This window comes from Rhipicephalus microplus, chromosome X (assembly GCF_043290135.1).
Source record: "Rhipicephalus microplus isolate Deutch F79 chromosome X, USDA_Rmic, whole genome shotgun sequence".
NCBI classification, from domain to species: domain Eukaryota; kingdom Metazoa; phylum Arthropoda; class Arachnida; order Ixodida; family Ixodidae; genus Rhipicephalus; species Rhipicephalus microplus.
The window spans coordinates 275,620,553-275,635,885 of NC_134710.1; the positions used below are offsets into that span (position 1 = coordinate 275,620,553).

The 15,333-nt window shown below is 42.1% G+C and overlaps 2 protein-coding genes and 1 long non-coding RNA gene across 10 annotated transcripts in view; 1 reads left to right on the forward strand and 2 right to left on the reverse strand.

The window, feature by feature from the left end:
- LOC119161486 (uncharacterized) overlaps positions 1 to 12,390 on the reverse strand; it is a 195,545-nt gene extending 183,155 nt beyond the window's left edge. Inside the window, exons 1-2 of one of the 2 annotated variants that reach the window (XM_075879190.1) lie at positions 12,142 to 12,390; positions 5,940 to 6,241 (exon numbers count right to left, since the gene is read on the reverse strand). In XM_075879190.1, coding sequence (XP_075735305.1) covers positions 5,940 to 6,128 — 189 coding nt within the window. In that variant the 5' untranslated portion in view covers positions 6,129 to 6,241; positions 12,142 to 12,390. Of the gene's footprint in view, positions 1 to 5,939; positions 12,107 to 12,141 lie in introns of those variants that run through there. The other variant, XM_075879191.1, reaches the window with a different exon arrangement.
- The window catches only part of LOC142776131 (uncharacterized), a 79,754-nt gene continuing 76,805 nt past the window's right edge, over positions 12,385 to 15,333 (forward strand). The window contains exon 1 of the long non-coding RNA XR_012887331.1: positions 12,385 to 12,644. This is a non-coding gene — a long non-coding RNA (uncharacterized LOC142776131). The remainder of the gene's footprint in view (positions 12,645 to 15,333) is intronic.
- The window catches only part of MICU1 (Mitochondrial calcium uptake 1), an 84,548-nt gene continuing 83,687 nt past the window's right edge, over positions 14,473 to 15,333 (reverse strand). For all 7 annotated transcript variants that reach the window (XM_075879196.1, XM_075879197.1, XM_075879195.1 and 4 more), the window contains one exon: positions 14,473 to 14,801. In XM_075879196.1, the coding sequence (XP_075735311.1) occupies positions 14,647 to 14,801 (155 nt within the window). In that variant the 3' untranslated portion in view covers positions 14,473 to 14,646. The remainder of the gene's footprint in view (positions 14,802 to 15,333) is intronic.

The following is a 15,333-nucleotide window of genomic DNA, read 5'->3' on the forward strand; positions in this document are numbered from 1 at the left end:
AAGTCTGGCATACTTAAAGCTGCCATCCACTTCTCGTAAACCGGACACCGCCCGCCATTGCTCATCAATCTGCGGCTCCTTAGGTACTTCAGCGGGTAATTCTTCCAACTGAAGACGCATGAACTCTGCCTGAATGTCGTCCAGAGCAGAATTCACATCTTGCCCCTCTTGAAGTGGTAGCAGCACTGCGAAGCGGTTGATTAAGTACTTGACATTAGAAAACCTGGCGTGTTCAATGGACGCAAGCCTTGCTACTTCTGCACTCTTCAACAGCTCACACTTCAGTGGAAATTTCAGGATCATGTACTCCGTTGCTGCAACGAAGAACCTTCTTATATGTGTAAAAAACTCTTCCCTTGCTTCTTTTTTTAGGCCTTCCAAGGTCTGTGTGGTCCGACTACCAATTACGATATCTTCATTATCTCTTTGGCTGACGGAAGATTTGTAGTCAACGTCAGCCAACACATCAGCTTTTTTGATCACTGAAGGTTTTACAAAACGCAACATGAAGGTTTTACAAAACGCAACAAACGCAACATGAAGGTTTTACAAAACGCAACAAAACGCAACATCTCTTAGCAAGTTACTAAGCACTTCACGCAGCAAGTGCACTTGAGGGGCTCCAGACTGCAGGAACACGTTCACCTTTTCAAACTCTGGGATTACAGACAGCAAGAAGTCACAGTATGCTCTATTTGCATTTGATGAAAGAAACATGAATAGCCTTTCTTCTCTGTTTAAGACCTTTCCTGGACGGTTTTGGGTTCGCTTGGGAGCTGTATCCGACACGGGGACATTTGTGTCCAGTCTTGGTCTTTTGCTCTGATGACTGCTCTCCGCTTCCTTTGCATGCTTCTGAAGGTCAGTGCGAAGGTTACATGGCTTGCTGGGAAACTTGGAAACCTGCCCGGAGGGCCTTACTTCACTATGGAAGAAACTAAGCAGTGGCTGCCACTGGTCCACAAGCCGTTTCAGGCTCCTTCCAAGAGAGAGCCACCTGGTGCTGACATGTGTCCAGTCTTGGTCTTTTGCTCTGATGACTGCTCTCCGCTTCCTTTGCATGCTTCTGAAGGTCAGTGCGAAGGTTACATGGCTTGCTGGGAAACTTGGAAACCTGCCCGGAGGGCCTTACTTCACTATGGAAGAAACTAAGCAGTGGCTGCCACTGGTCCACAAGCCGTTTCAGGCTCCTTCCAAGAGAGAGCCACCTGGTGCTGACATGCTTTAAAATTTTCTTGGCCTCTACATCGTGGAGAGACTGAAAAGCTTTCAGCTTGTCCTTCCTTTTTGAGCTTTTCTCGAGGTAGTAGAAAATGTCAACTAGCACCTCATCCACATTCAGTGGAAGGCATGCTGAGCCTTTCTGTGCCGCCAGATTGATCAAATGGCAACAGCAGCCCATGATGGCAATGTTCTCATGGCTTTCTTTCAGCACAGCAGCCACTCCGTTTTTTAATCCAATCATGACTGGCGCGTTATCACACGCCATGCCGATGCAGTTCTGGAGCGGTATCTTTTTGCTCGTTAGCGTGTCCACAACAAGCGCACCGATGTTTCGTCCCGTGGAGTTACCTTCGAGGGCAGGCATCGCGAGCAAGGCAGTGCGAACAGTACTATCACAGAACGTCACCACGATTGGATACAGTTTTGCATCGTTGCCGGCGTCATTGCTCCCGTCTGTGGCGACTGAGAACGGAGCGTGCTGCAAGTGACTTATCACTTCGTCGATAGCTTTATTGGCCATTTCCTTCACAATCGCCGTAGTCTTCGTACGGGCGCAGGCGTAGTTCTGAGCTTCCTTCGAGTCCGGAAACATTTTTCGAAAGAGGTCTCCAGCGTGATCAGCAGCCGTGAACGGCACGTTGTGTTCAATCAGGAACGCAGTAAAAAGGCACTCCGCTCGAGTTGTAGTATCGAGATCCGCTTTGCTGAAGTACCCTTCAAGTTTCCCGTTAGAGTCCACAAGTTTCGCCGAGTCTTTGTGTTTCTTCGTATTCACATGTAGCAGAATATCCCGGCGACCAGCGTGCGAAATGTTCACATCACAGCAGCACAAACTACAAAATGCGTACCGCTCACCTTTACGCGACCTCTTAACAAATGGAAAGTGAGTCGAATAGCTGGGAATAAAAACTTGAAAGTATTTCTTCTCAGACATCTCGTGAGCTGCTAGGGCTGAACCATACGCTACCGCTCCGCAAAAACATGTGCAAGGCACCTCCCACAGCGCATGGTAACAAAGAAAGTCGAGCACATTTTCGCTATCCGTGAAGTCAATGCCTTTTGGCTTTGGCTTTGACTCTGGATATAAGCCAATACAGTGTTGCCTGCATAGCCCCGCAAAAAAAAAAGGCCAGATTCAGCTGGTGCAGTTGACTGTCTGAAGCAGCGCGTTCAGTTTGCGAACTTTTCGACCCGAAACATGAAAAATCGTAAAAATACAGTTGTCATTACGATACTCGTAAAAATGTGCTGAAAATCGGGCACTTTACGATAAAATCGTAAAACTTGGCAGGTATGTAACTGGCAGAGGACGCAAATGTGGGGTTTCGTGCCAGGTCAACAAGAAGCGTTGCAGCGTTACAGCGGTTGCATTCTGAAAGTGGTGGACCCATGGAAAAAACTTTCAGATTCTGAAATCTACTTGCACCATGAACGAAGACAAAAAAGGCATCCATGTGCAGCACTTCGGAAACTTGATGGTTTTCTGTCGCCAATGCTTACAACATCACGCCTGAGAAATTTAAAGCATATAAAAGTTCGGTAGCTGTTGTGCAGGTAAATCTGGTGCACAAATGAAGAGCTATGAGAAGCTAGTCGGTGACTTTGTGTGACAGTGCTTTTAATCTGCCAACATGAACTGTCAACATTTCCAACATTTACATTTTAAAGTATGAGAACAAGTGGAAAAAGCGAAGTTTTTGTCAAAATGTTTTTTTTGCGTTTTCTATATGTTATATGCACAATTTAGTGCCTGTCTTTTTGTTGCATAAACCTTTCATCTTTACCCTTTTTTTTTTTAAAGATACAAGCAAAAATGTTAGACTGCCCAGCCACTACAAAACTGAAACGGAAAGTGCAGTTCTGTGTGCAACACAAAATTAGCTTCATGTGCAGTATTTTTTTTGTTGTTTAGCAATCATATCAAGTGAAAAATTGTGAAAATACTCTAAATGCGTTGTCTACACATCATTTTTAATTATAAAAATCATGTGCTTCTCACTAGCTGAACACGTAAAGTGGTACGTGTGTTGCTCATGCTCAAGGACATGTATGTGAGCCTGTAAACCATCAAATTTACTTAACTTAATGATGTGTGTCATTTCAATAATAGAAAAAGAAGCATATTTGATACTCTAAGCAAATTAAGACCGAGCCCAGCTCCTGCACTAGAAAAACGTGTTTAACAAATGATCAGCACTACAGCGTGAAATCCTAGGGTTGTGGGAATGATTCTGCACAACAAGCTACAAAAGAAAATTTAGAGTGGCCGCTCGAGAAAAGGCACACGTAGAAAGGTCAACGACAGAACCAGCAAAAAATATTGCGAACTTCTGCCCTCCTGATGATCTTCCGTAGGCACACAACCCGTTTCAAACCTTTCTTTGTGGATTTTTCTCAAAATTTATATTTCTGGTACTTTTCCGTAAATTAACAGTCATAACTCTTTTGCTAATAGACATTTTAAATTAATACTTGGCACACTTCCTGATCACATTGGTAGGCATGCAATGAATCTCAATAAGCAAAATAGTGCCACAAGATTTAATATGGCTGCTTGTTATACGAAGGTGGCGCTTGTGCTAGTGCATACTTTCATATTTAATTACTGTTCTTAATATTCATCAGATCTCATTTGTCTTGGTTTATTTCACAGGCCAAAACTTTGTTCATGTCTCCGCAAAAAAAGTTTTTTTCGATGAGCGGAGCTTGAGTTAGGAGTGTTTGCGCAAGGCATACTTTTAATAAAACATTTAATTATGAAAAATTTACAAAAATAAGACTTGCTTTATAATGCTCACACGGGCCTAAAAAGTTGTGCTTTATATTGTAGACTAATATTCTCAAGTGATTATTGATTTTTTTATTTTTTTTCGTCCCTTGGCCTCATGCCTTAAGGGAATGAACATGCACACACCAGTAGCACGACTCTATTCTCAAAATGGAACAGCTGCTTCTTCCTCTTTTCTTGCACATATGCAGTCTTTCAAAAGTAGTGTTTTGGTTGTGATGCCCACATTCGCTTCTCTGGCAGCTTACGGTAAATAACTGTAGTCTGACCAGCATTGCACCAGCGCCACTGTAGCGTGGTGTGTACACATGAGGACACAAGCATGCTGGAGCGTCGAGACCTCGAGCAACTAGTTCCGTCTACGAAACATGAATTCTCCTTAATTTGCATAACTTTGGTGCAGCATAGTGAAAATGTAGCAGGGTTGGCCTTTTGGAGCAGTTTGGCGCAGTTGGCACAGCTATCGCATCACTGCATACCTCAATTATGGATAGCACAAGAAAGCCAGTTCAGCTATTGTCACAACCGACTCCAATTTTCGGCGCATCCGCGGGTCCCATCTTCCAAGGAAGGGCGTTTTTGTGTTGGGAGGCGACATCCGGCGACTATAATGACCCAGCGTGGCGCCGGCTCGTCTTCCCTGCCCCTGACCGGAAGGGGAACCGGCGGTCTCAACAAGAAAAATTACTCCCAGATGAGATGGGAGCACGTGGACGCCCCTGAAGCGGTTTGAACTGCATCGGAAGAGCAGTTGACGTACAGCCAGCAACAAGTGCGGTCGTCGGTGTCGCGAGTCTCGCGTAGGCGGCGAGCATTGAGTGACCCGCGCAACGTATTGAGACGGCTGCAATTCCGGGCACCCTCGTCGTCTACCAAGCCGGCGAGACCTTCAGCGGCACCCGTCAACTCCCCTACGTGCACCAAGAGCTGGCCTGGTCCGTATGGAACTTTTTATTGTGACTTTTTTAAACTGTTAAGTTATTTCAACCAGCCTTTTTTTTTTTAATATTTGTAGGGTGCGCTGCGTCGCACGTTAAAATTCAAAAGCGCCACCCTAAGCTTTCTGTAATTATTGCCTTGTATCTCCTTTGATTCATGTCATTAGTTTAACATTCCGCATATTTGTCTTTAGCCTGTATCTTGTAGTGTTTTTAGCACATTTTGTTATATAGCTGTTCTTTCCATCGCGTCTCAGTGTTATTCCTCCTCTGCTATTTTTGTTAACTCATGCCTTTGCCCTTGTTTCAATTAAATGCTTGTTTATGTGTAGTCATACTCCGTGTCTGCTCTATGAGTGCGTCGGTCAGGCCCACACATCACCACACGTGCAACCCCGCACGGGTCGACCAACCCGCAAATAAATTTGAAATGTGCCACTTCGAGGCCTTTCAGGCGTCGCATGCCGAAGCGTAAAGTGGAAGCCTGCGAGTCTGCCGCACGTCGATGTTGGATCGGCGGGGCCTCACCCGAAGTGCGTGACAGCAATCATAATTGCTATTTTTACTAGTGTACTTCTACTATAGCCAGTTCAGCTGTCATAATTGCTATATTTACTAGTACACTTTTACTTTTTAATGAGTAATATTTTCTTTATGCTACAGCACTAGGCTATACAGTTACAGCTGTAATTAAAAGTGAGATCTTTTTATGTATACATAGACCAAAACAGCACCAAATGTGATCTGGCTTTTGCTGAAAACTCATCAACTGCCATGTGACAAAACCACCACTGCCATCAAGTAAGGGGCTTTTAGAAACATTTTGGAGTTGCACAGGGGTCAAAGCAAGGATTAGGTACAGAGAGCACAAGTGAGCGCTGCAGGATGCAGCAATGACAAGTCTACAGCTGTACTGTCACTTCCTTTTGCATGCAGTGTTCTCTCATGTTGGGTGTTGACAAATCTTTCAGATAGGAGAAGTTACACACCTTAAGGACGAAGCCTTTGGCAATTGCCTGATCCAGCTGATGCTCCACGACATCTGTCCCAAGGCCCAAGACATGGCTGATGCGCTCAAGTGAGGGCCGCTGCTTCTGGCTCTTGATTTTGCGGATGGCCTCAATGAGCCGCCGGGCCTGACCCAGGGACAGGCCGGCCTCGTCCTGCTGCTCCTTCATGGTGACCACTCAGCCAGCGTGCACATGACCCAAAAGTGCCAGGCCCGGCAAGACACGTCCCTCTGCCACCACAGCCCTAGCCAAACTCCATGCCCCCCACAAGGGGCTCAACACTGCAATGATGCCCAAATACAAGCACATTTAGAAACCTGTATGAAAGCAACAGAGAAAGACTACATATCATGAAGCCAAGTTTGATGTAGAACTAACATGTGTACTTTAAGGAAATATAGTGCCGAAACGTCTTGTTTTCGTTTTAAAGTGTTTTATTGCAGTCAGCATTTTGTCTTTTTTTTGTAAGCAAATATAGAGTTCAACAACACAAATACAATGCAGGAACACGTAAACACAGAATAAATTTTGTACACCTAACCTTAGAGCTGTTTCTTTACTTGCATGCTAACAAGAATTCCTAATATTGCAAAAATAAATAAAACGTACAGTGAATCCAAGAACTTCAGGTTCCATTGCGCATGGGGCATTGCGCAAGGGTCTTCTTTTAATGTGATTTTGACATATTAAGTCTTATGGTGCTAATACTTCTCACAACAGTAGTAGTATAAATAACTTGATGTTTGATGTCCCAAAACCAGGGATGCCATAGCGGAGACCTCCGAAAAATTTTTAGCAACAGCATTTGTTTAAATGGACACTGAAGAAAAACAATTGCTGGATTTAGATTGATGAACTGCACTCCAAAAACTCTATCATAAGTTCATTAACAGCAGAGAAAATCAAGGATGACAATGTACATTTTTATCAAGTAGAAGCTCTGTACGACCCAGTAGATGCCTTTAAAATTTACTACGTCACGGTTTTTGGTGTAAAAATTTTGCAGTGGCATCTCTAACCGCATTTTCTTTTTGCGTGTTTCTTCTTCATGTTGCGGTAAAAGTGGTGTTTTCGAGGTTGTGAAATTAGACTTCACTAATACGCAAAAAAATTGTTTTGCTTCTTAGTTTCCCTCTAATGTACACCTATACGCACACAGGTTCTCACAACAGCAGTGCAGATGGCACAGTGACAGAGGACATATATCAAGCACTGCACAAACAATTGACATTAGATGTGATGTCAGTAGTTCATCACTTGCCATGTTGCATTTCTGCCATCTGTAGCCATTACATTCGAGCTGCCATTGTAACACATGTTAACTGATGCCACTGGTCTAGCTCCACTTACAGTAACTAAGGTGTAAATATAGTGATAAAACTACATTTACAACAAAACAAAGTACCAATAATAATTGACTCTTTTAAGTACACTTCAATACTGCAAATATAAGTAGCATCTGGACAAGGAATTGCCAACCCCAGTAATTTTCAAACAACTATGTACACGAAACATAAAAAGCACCACGAAAACTTTTCCAACAATAATATAATTTGTAATATAATTTGCTCTTCCAAAAAAATAATATAAGGCTCCAACTTTAGTTGTGTGACAAGTGAAAGTGCAGGGTTCAAGCTGACACCATACGATGTTTTTTTTTTTATGCTTCATGCTCCGGTAAATACACTGGCACAGTTAAAGAGTGCAAGAGTAGGTTTTAAATTTTAAGACCAACTAGTTCAGTCTGTGTCATCCTGTTTCAACAAGGGTTATAGTCCTGTCACAGCGGCAAATTTAGGACAATTTTCAATTAGTGAACTTTGCCATAGATGCCACTTGCAGCCAGCCACACAGGAATGCTTTGTGACATTCATGTAAAATGCACTCTAGAGAGGGTGCGTTCAGGGAACGAACTCACTCCACTGCTACCATCATTACACAGCAAACTGTGTAGCCATGGTAGCAGTGCCTCAAAAATAAAGTACCATGGAAAGCAGAGCTGGTAGTATCTTTAGAGCCTTTTTTATGACTAGGAACCTTATTGTATAACAAAAAGCAAGCATCACCAAAAAAGTTTTAAAATCTAGTTAGCTATTCTCAATCTGAGACAGTTTGAGGCAACAGCCAGCAGGTGCATGGCTAATGCTCGTGGATGTCAATGTAATGCTCGTGGATGTCAATGTAACTACAACAGTCTACTTCATCGACACTTGAAAATATTGTTTGTAGAAATAGCACACTGTCATTCAATAAACACTGCCTAAAATAGCATGTATATGCAGTGCTGACTGATTACCATTCATTTACAGGACACCTTTCTTCAACATGTAGCAGCACATCACTGAAGAGACACTTGGTGAGCTGAAGAGAACACTCAAAATCATACTGGTCATAAGCAGCCTTGCCTATATTTGCTTGCAGCAAGCAAGCTACGAAATATAACAAAATGCCACAGTAGAGCACTAAGCTTCATAAAAGGCAATGAGGTTATCCCTGATATTGTTTAACATGTATGAATAAACTCACAATTATTGCTATTATCAAATGTACCAGAACATGTTTCATTGAAAGGTAAGAAGGAGCAATGCATCAAAAAGTTTCCCAAGGCTGCCTGCAAAGATTATGTACTGCATGACCAAAGAAACTAGTATATGTATTTCTGTAATACTTCATATGCTTCCACCAGCATGATGAAGAGCTTGATGGACAGCATAATAGACAGCTATATTAAGTATTAGGCTTTCTAAGGCTGATGTGGGAAAGCATAATTTCTTAAATTAAAGCAGCCACAAGAAATTTTTCATCCAGACAAAAGCTCAACTTAAAGCCTACTCCTAGTGCTTTACACAAAACCTGTCACATATCTTGTCGACCAAACATGCTTTTTGAATACATCTTAATTGAGAAATGACAAAGAAATTTGATTCTTTCATGGCTAATATTCAATACTTAATTTACTGCTGCTCATAAATTAACAATATTATAACATCAGTAGACCAAACTTTCAACAGGTAAAGCACATTGCCCCTATTGTTAAAGTAACAAGCAGTACAAAAGGTCCCTGTAGCCAATATATATGCCAATGTTTACAATAAAACTCCATGGGCCATACCACTACACGGTGATGGCAGTCCTTATGTCGTAAAAACCATAATTTATTTGTTTTCTTTCAATGTTGTTAGACCAACTTGAGTAATAGCAAAAGCAAACAAACGATAGAGGAACTTCACTTTCATATGGTCATTAACATCACAATCTAAGCTCATTCTAAAGTCATTGGTAATGTTAACCCCACCATTAAAATTCACAATATCAAGACACTTCTGTCAATAAAGAAGTGCTTCAGTGTTCTTCAGAAGCCCTTCTTGGAAAAAATTAATGCCACAATGACACAGTAAGGGGACATAGATATAGAGGCCTATATATCTTTGCCACCTTACTATGTAAAATCAAAATATCAGCACAATGAGAAAAAAAATGGCCCACCAGTCCAAACTGCGGCCCTCATGCCCTGTGCCCACATTTAACAACACGTCATGCATTACTGCCATGTTAGAAAGAAATAACGCTCACATAGTGTGGCCCAGAACTTGACACAAAATTTGTGCCCATGCCAAACATTTTAATTTTGCACAATTCAAGCGCTCCTGTTTACACTATAAATCATTTGCACTTAATATGACACTAGCCCACTACACTAACAGCATGCAATGCTAACTCGTATTATTGACCTATTTTGTTTTGTTTTTAACCGAGATTAGCACCATTTGAAGTTGAGAAAAAATATCGATAAGCCTAGGACTGCTGTAATTATCACTATTGCTTATACACAGCCTCCTTTATTCATTATTAGCGAAGAGGTGATCATGTGGGATCATCTCGACACATAAATACAGCTCCCTTGCTCGTTGTTATGCTGCTATATCGGTTGTCAAAATGCTTAACTGCCTAGCCAGAGAAAGCATGAAAACTTTACCAACTCCTGGCCCACATGTCATCTAATCATGAATAAAATAGACAAATACTAATTATGGTGCTCCAAGGCTCTCCAGTATCTTTACTCAGGTACCTTAATTTAACTCCAATACAGCAGAAGAAACATTCAGTGTTCCTGGCATTGACAACCACAAAAACTGCACTGTTATACAATGTCAAGAATGTTTACTAACGTGCCCCCCCCCCTCAAAAAAAAAAACAGAATTCAAATGTAATTCAAAAACAAGAAAGCAATACAAGAATACCAATGCGAACCATTAACATCAGAAAAACTAGGAATATCAAAGCAAGAAAGGTACATGTTTAGCTGCTTGCTAAGCACTGACATTAAAAAAAGTAACCAAACCAATGAATAGAATGTGAACTCTGATACACTCTGATAGGACAAACGATGCAAGCACACTATAACCTTGCCTTGTAGCCATGCTTACAACATTACAATGAAAGGGCTCGCTTAAAAAGCTGCTTTACACGCAGCCAAAGCTTCACCCACGATAAAAAAAAAAAAAGTCGCATGGCATGCGTGCTTCAAGCATCAATAATACTCATTTTCAATTACAGCCGATCCCCTGTCATATACCTCATAGGGTTATCAATACGCTACATGCACTGTGGGCACAATAATCTAGTAGTAAAGACTCTTGCTCGACACTATTATTCCTTGTTTTTCACGGGGTGGCATATGAGAAAACAAGCAGGAGTTAGCATACGATTTGTAAACTGAGCAACTAAGTTGACCTACACGAGAGTCCGTTTGCTTCAATGCGCCTGAAACCGTGACCACGCAACACCCTTACGTCAAGGTACTCTAATTATGAGTGAACAGGAGAAATGTGACACGTAGTTTGCCCTGATATAGGAAAACTGCGCAGTGAAGACAAAACATCGGAACGAAAGGGTGGAGACATGCAGCCCAATGGTCGACGAAGATTTCAGCGCGCGCATTTCCAGCGCGTCAAAAACTGCACACGGCGGGGCAAGAGTGGCAGCAATGCGTAGGACACTAGTTGTTTGCGACCAAGCAATACTTCCAGACACCACCAAGTATATTTAACCATGACACGGTCTTTATATAACGATTTATAATGAAGGAAAAGGCTGATACAATAATAATATCTTTAAGCGGCGCGCAAGCAGAGTAGGGGGTCAGCGCCGTTTAGTAAAGACAAAATCTCTCGTAGAAACGTGTTTCAATCTGACACATTTCGGAACCACCAGCGACAAATCGATTCATCCGCACAGAAGCGGGCGCGAAGGTCTCAATCGGCCTCCGAGAAATCGCGCACGATCGTCGACAAGCAACAAACGCATCGACCCCCGAAACACCAGATGCCATCGCGAATTCCGTTCGCATGGTACCTACGCATGACAGGGACACGCTATCCGCCAGTCACTCAAACGCGTAGCTACTGCCACTGAAACATGCCACCAAGAAGAAAAACCACGGCTCTGCTCGTATTTCAACGAACCTCATAAACAACCACGTTCTCATCCGGCGTCTCGAAACGTAGTCACTCAGGCCATCACATTTCAATACACACCACCACCTGAAGATGGACGACAGGATAACCACAGCGACACGCCATTTCAATGACACAAAGTATCGCTTACCCTTTCACTTTTATTTTTTTTTCCTCGACGTTCTCGTGCTGTTAAAAGCTAAAAAAAAAACCGCGCAGCAACGAATAGGCTTAATTTGAGTAACGGCAGAGAAAGCGCCAACCATATTCTTCGGAGTGAAGCCCGGCCTTAGAACAGTGCCATCTACATTTCTGTTCGCTAGAGATATTGTAGCGAACTTTAGCGCAGGTTTACGGGTTTGAAATATATACTTTCCTTTGCTAACAAGCCAAATCACACGATTTCACGCCGATCACAGCAGCTTAAACAAGAAAATGGCGGACAAAGAAGACACCGTGGTAACAGTCATGCGGAGCGGTAAAATGTTAGACGACGGCGACACAGCTCAAGTTGCATAGCATATGTTTCACAGGCTCACCTGGAAAATGCGACTGAACTGAAGTGCAAATCTCCACATCAAGTGCCTTTATGGGAACACACAATCGCATACAACTCGCGAACATCGACCCGCAAGCGCAGCGGACCGGACCATGTCGCTTGTGTTTGCCAGTTATTTTTAGGGCGTTGCTCGTAAAGCACGCAAAACCAACAACGGTGCACTTACCTATGACAATTCCTGAATCTACACAGACGTCCAACAGAGGAATCCGACGCGTAAATCAAACGTATTTCGAGTAAAAACACAGCTAACGTAAATATGGCTGATCAGAAATCAAAACGAGGCCATTGATATTCCTTTTCCGGCGCCAGGGGAAAAGATAGCGCCACCGTAGACATTTTCGCCGCGCGGCCGTAGGAGCCGGTGGTGTTTTGCTACTTTGGCAGCTTTTACATTTTTCATGTGTTTTTTATTACTGTTATTGGTGGTTTTGTTTATCAAAAGCACGTAGTGAGACGATAATGTATATTTCCCGATGGCCATTTCGTAAGCGCCGTTAACGACTTAAGGCAGCTTTGGCGCTTTTACGCCGCGGGTAGGTCAGGTAGGCGCCGTCAGAGTATCACAGACTGTATCTAGACGTTCGCTGCCGCATCAAGACAGATCCAGACAAGTTGCACTCGTTTTACACTTTCTCGTGGTTGAAGTTTTTACTTTCTGGGCTGCAGGTTTGTCTTTTCGGATGTATAAACTGAATCGTGTAAACAGTGTTGCATCATGTTGGTATATATGTTCTCTGATGTAGCTCGTACGCCTATAGAGTGGTACGCCAAAAAGCCGCACACCACTGTAAAATTTCCAATGTCCACTGCAATTACACTAGAACTGTACAGAAACGAATTGTAATATGCTGTTAGTGCGTCCCCCAGCACATCTCCACCGGTGGACCAAGATCTCTAACCCGAAAGGTCAATGATTGCTCATTTGGCAACGATTCAGAAAATGCTTGCTATTCATTTAGCTTGCAGATATGCTTATTAATGCTTTAATGTGGCTTCTGTGGTCATGCAGCACCCATTGAACGTGCCCTATGCTAATTTCGCAAGCGAAAGAGCTCATGTTTAGTGTTAAATAATCCATCAGAGCAAGACAAATGACCCGTGAACTTATTCTCAGAACTGTTTCAAATAGTTAGACTCCTGGAGGCAAACTATGTTGGCACCTCGTTCTCGTGAAATAAAAAAACAAGGTTGTCATGGATTTTTTAACATAAGGGAAGGTTGGGTTGTCGCACAAGCTCTGGCTGTACTTGTGGATACATTAGAACACCCATGAGGAGATGTTTATAGCTGGTGTAACACAGTCATTCTTATCGCAATCATGCATAATGTGGATGTAGAACTTATGCATAATGTGAATTTGGTCACTTTTAATTGCAATTAAGCACAATCGGAATCAAGATTATTGCTATCTGTGCATCATGGCAGATCCTTAATCACGATCTTGATAGCATCTGTGATGTGATAATTATACTCATCTATTGACCCATAAAATATTTTGAGGAGATGAGGAAGTAATGCATATTTTACAGCTTATTAGACAAATTGAATAATTATGTTGAACCCTTCAACAACACCTGGTGCAGAGTACAGCCAGACCTGTCTGGGATCATCATACAGTGTACCAGCAGCAATCAACAAATCTGATCAGGACGAGGCCTAATTGAAGGAAGCAACTGTGTGACACTGGTGTGAGGCTCGTCGATCTGATGGCCTTTTGCTTTTGCTTAATAAATAATCACTGTAAAGTCTCAGCTTGACACTATCAAAAAGTGAGAAAGAAAAATGAATATAGCTTGATAGCATCCTGCTTCCGTTAAATCAGCCCCCGTAGTGCACAAGAAATTCGGCTGGTTGTGCAACTGATTTACTAGGTTTCAGCAGTTGACGCTTCATCTACCTGTGAAGCAATCTGTTCCCACTTGTTCAATGTTGCATTATGATCACATATTCAACAATCTGCTTTGTGGCAATTGCAGTGCTGTAGCAATCGCACAAAGCCACTGACTGATGATGACATTGGCTGCAGTATGGTAGGCCATGTAGGCTATATTAATGAAAGCAACATAAAAAATGTTGCCAATAGTGCCCCAAAAAAGTCGCCGAGTGCAGCTGGGCTCAGTGCTGTGAAACTTTCCATTTCAGTATTTATTCAACCTCTAATGAGCTCTTTGCAGTACGCTAGTTTGAGTTTAACTCCCAATTCAAACAAGTAAAATTATGTTGCAGACTACTTCAATCAACAAAATAGACTTGAGATGATTCACTGCATCAAATGATGCGGTTACAGAAAGTAAAAATTAACAGGACTGTACTTGGACATTGTTTAATCAGGCTGCTGTCAGATGTAGTTTCCCTTTACTCCTTGTGTTAACAGGAAATGGCTTTTTTAGGTCTAGCTATCTCAGAATTGCAGTCCAATATTTTGCACAGTTCCTTTCTATAACGCTTGAAATTGATCAGAGGTTGATTTGGGAATTTTTTTTCTCAAAAGCAGTTTGACAATGGAGAAACAATCTTTTATTTCGTAGCAGAAATGTCACTACCAAACGGGTAGCACTCAAGAGAGATCACACATTCATACGTAACGAAGCTTATTTGGTAATGCTGTCGGCAGCTATTGCAAGCCAATAACAACTAATACAAAGCTGCGTACAAAAGTGAGCCTGTATTATATGTCGAGAAGCACTGGCTTTTTCAACTTTGCACACTTCCAAGCAGAATTGATGAGTTTAACGAATCCTGTGTCCTTTGGTTTTTCAAGACCACGGTGAAGGCGTTCCTTCATCACTGACACAAACTCTTTGTTGCTTAGCTGGCCATCCACTGCAAAACAAACAAGATTATTTGAAAATCACTAGCACATCATTCACTCTGCATTGTCCAGCTAAATCGCTAGCATTCTTTCCATGAAACCCTAGCTGTCTTATAATCGCTTCCATGAATACAACATCAAATTATCTAAGCTCATGAAAACGCATGCAGCAAGAGTGGCACTTTTATTGCTTCTGAAAAGTCGCCAAATTTGTTTCAGTGACACTTCACACTTAATACTACATCTTTCTACGATTAATATAACTAGTGTGTAAAATGCTTTAGTACTGTTACATGTACAGTAAAAGCTCGATAATGAGGATTTCCCGGGACCAGAAAAACTGTCAGAGTTAATTGAATGCGTAGTTATCCAAATTCTCAAAAAAAAAAATGTTTATTGCATCCATGCTTCATTTTCTTGAGGAATGCATAAATCCAGCAATTATTTTGCATAAGAGCAGTGTAAAAGTTGCAATTTTCGTCTTTGCAACTTCATTCACAAACCGTGTGTATCAATCTGGAATTTGTTCTGAGCTTGTGCCTT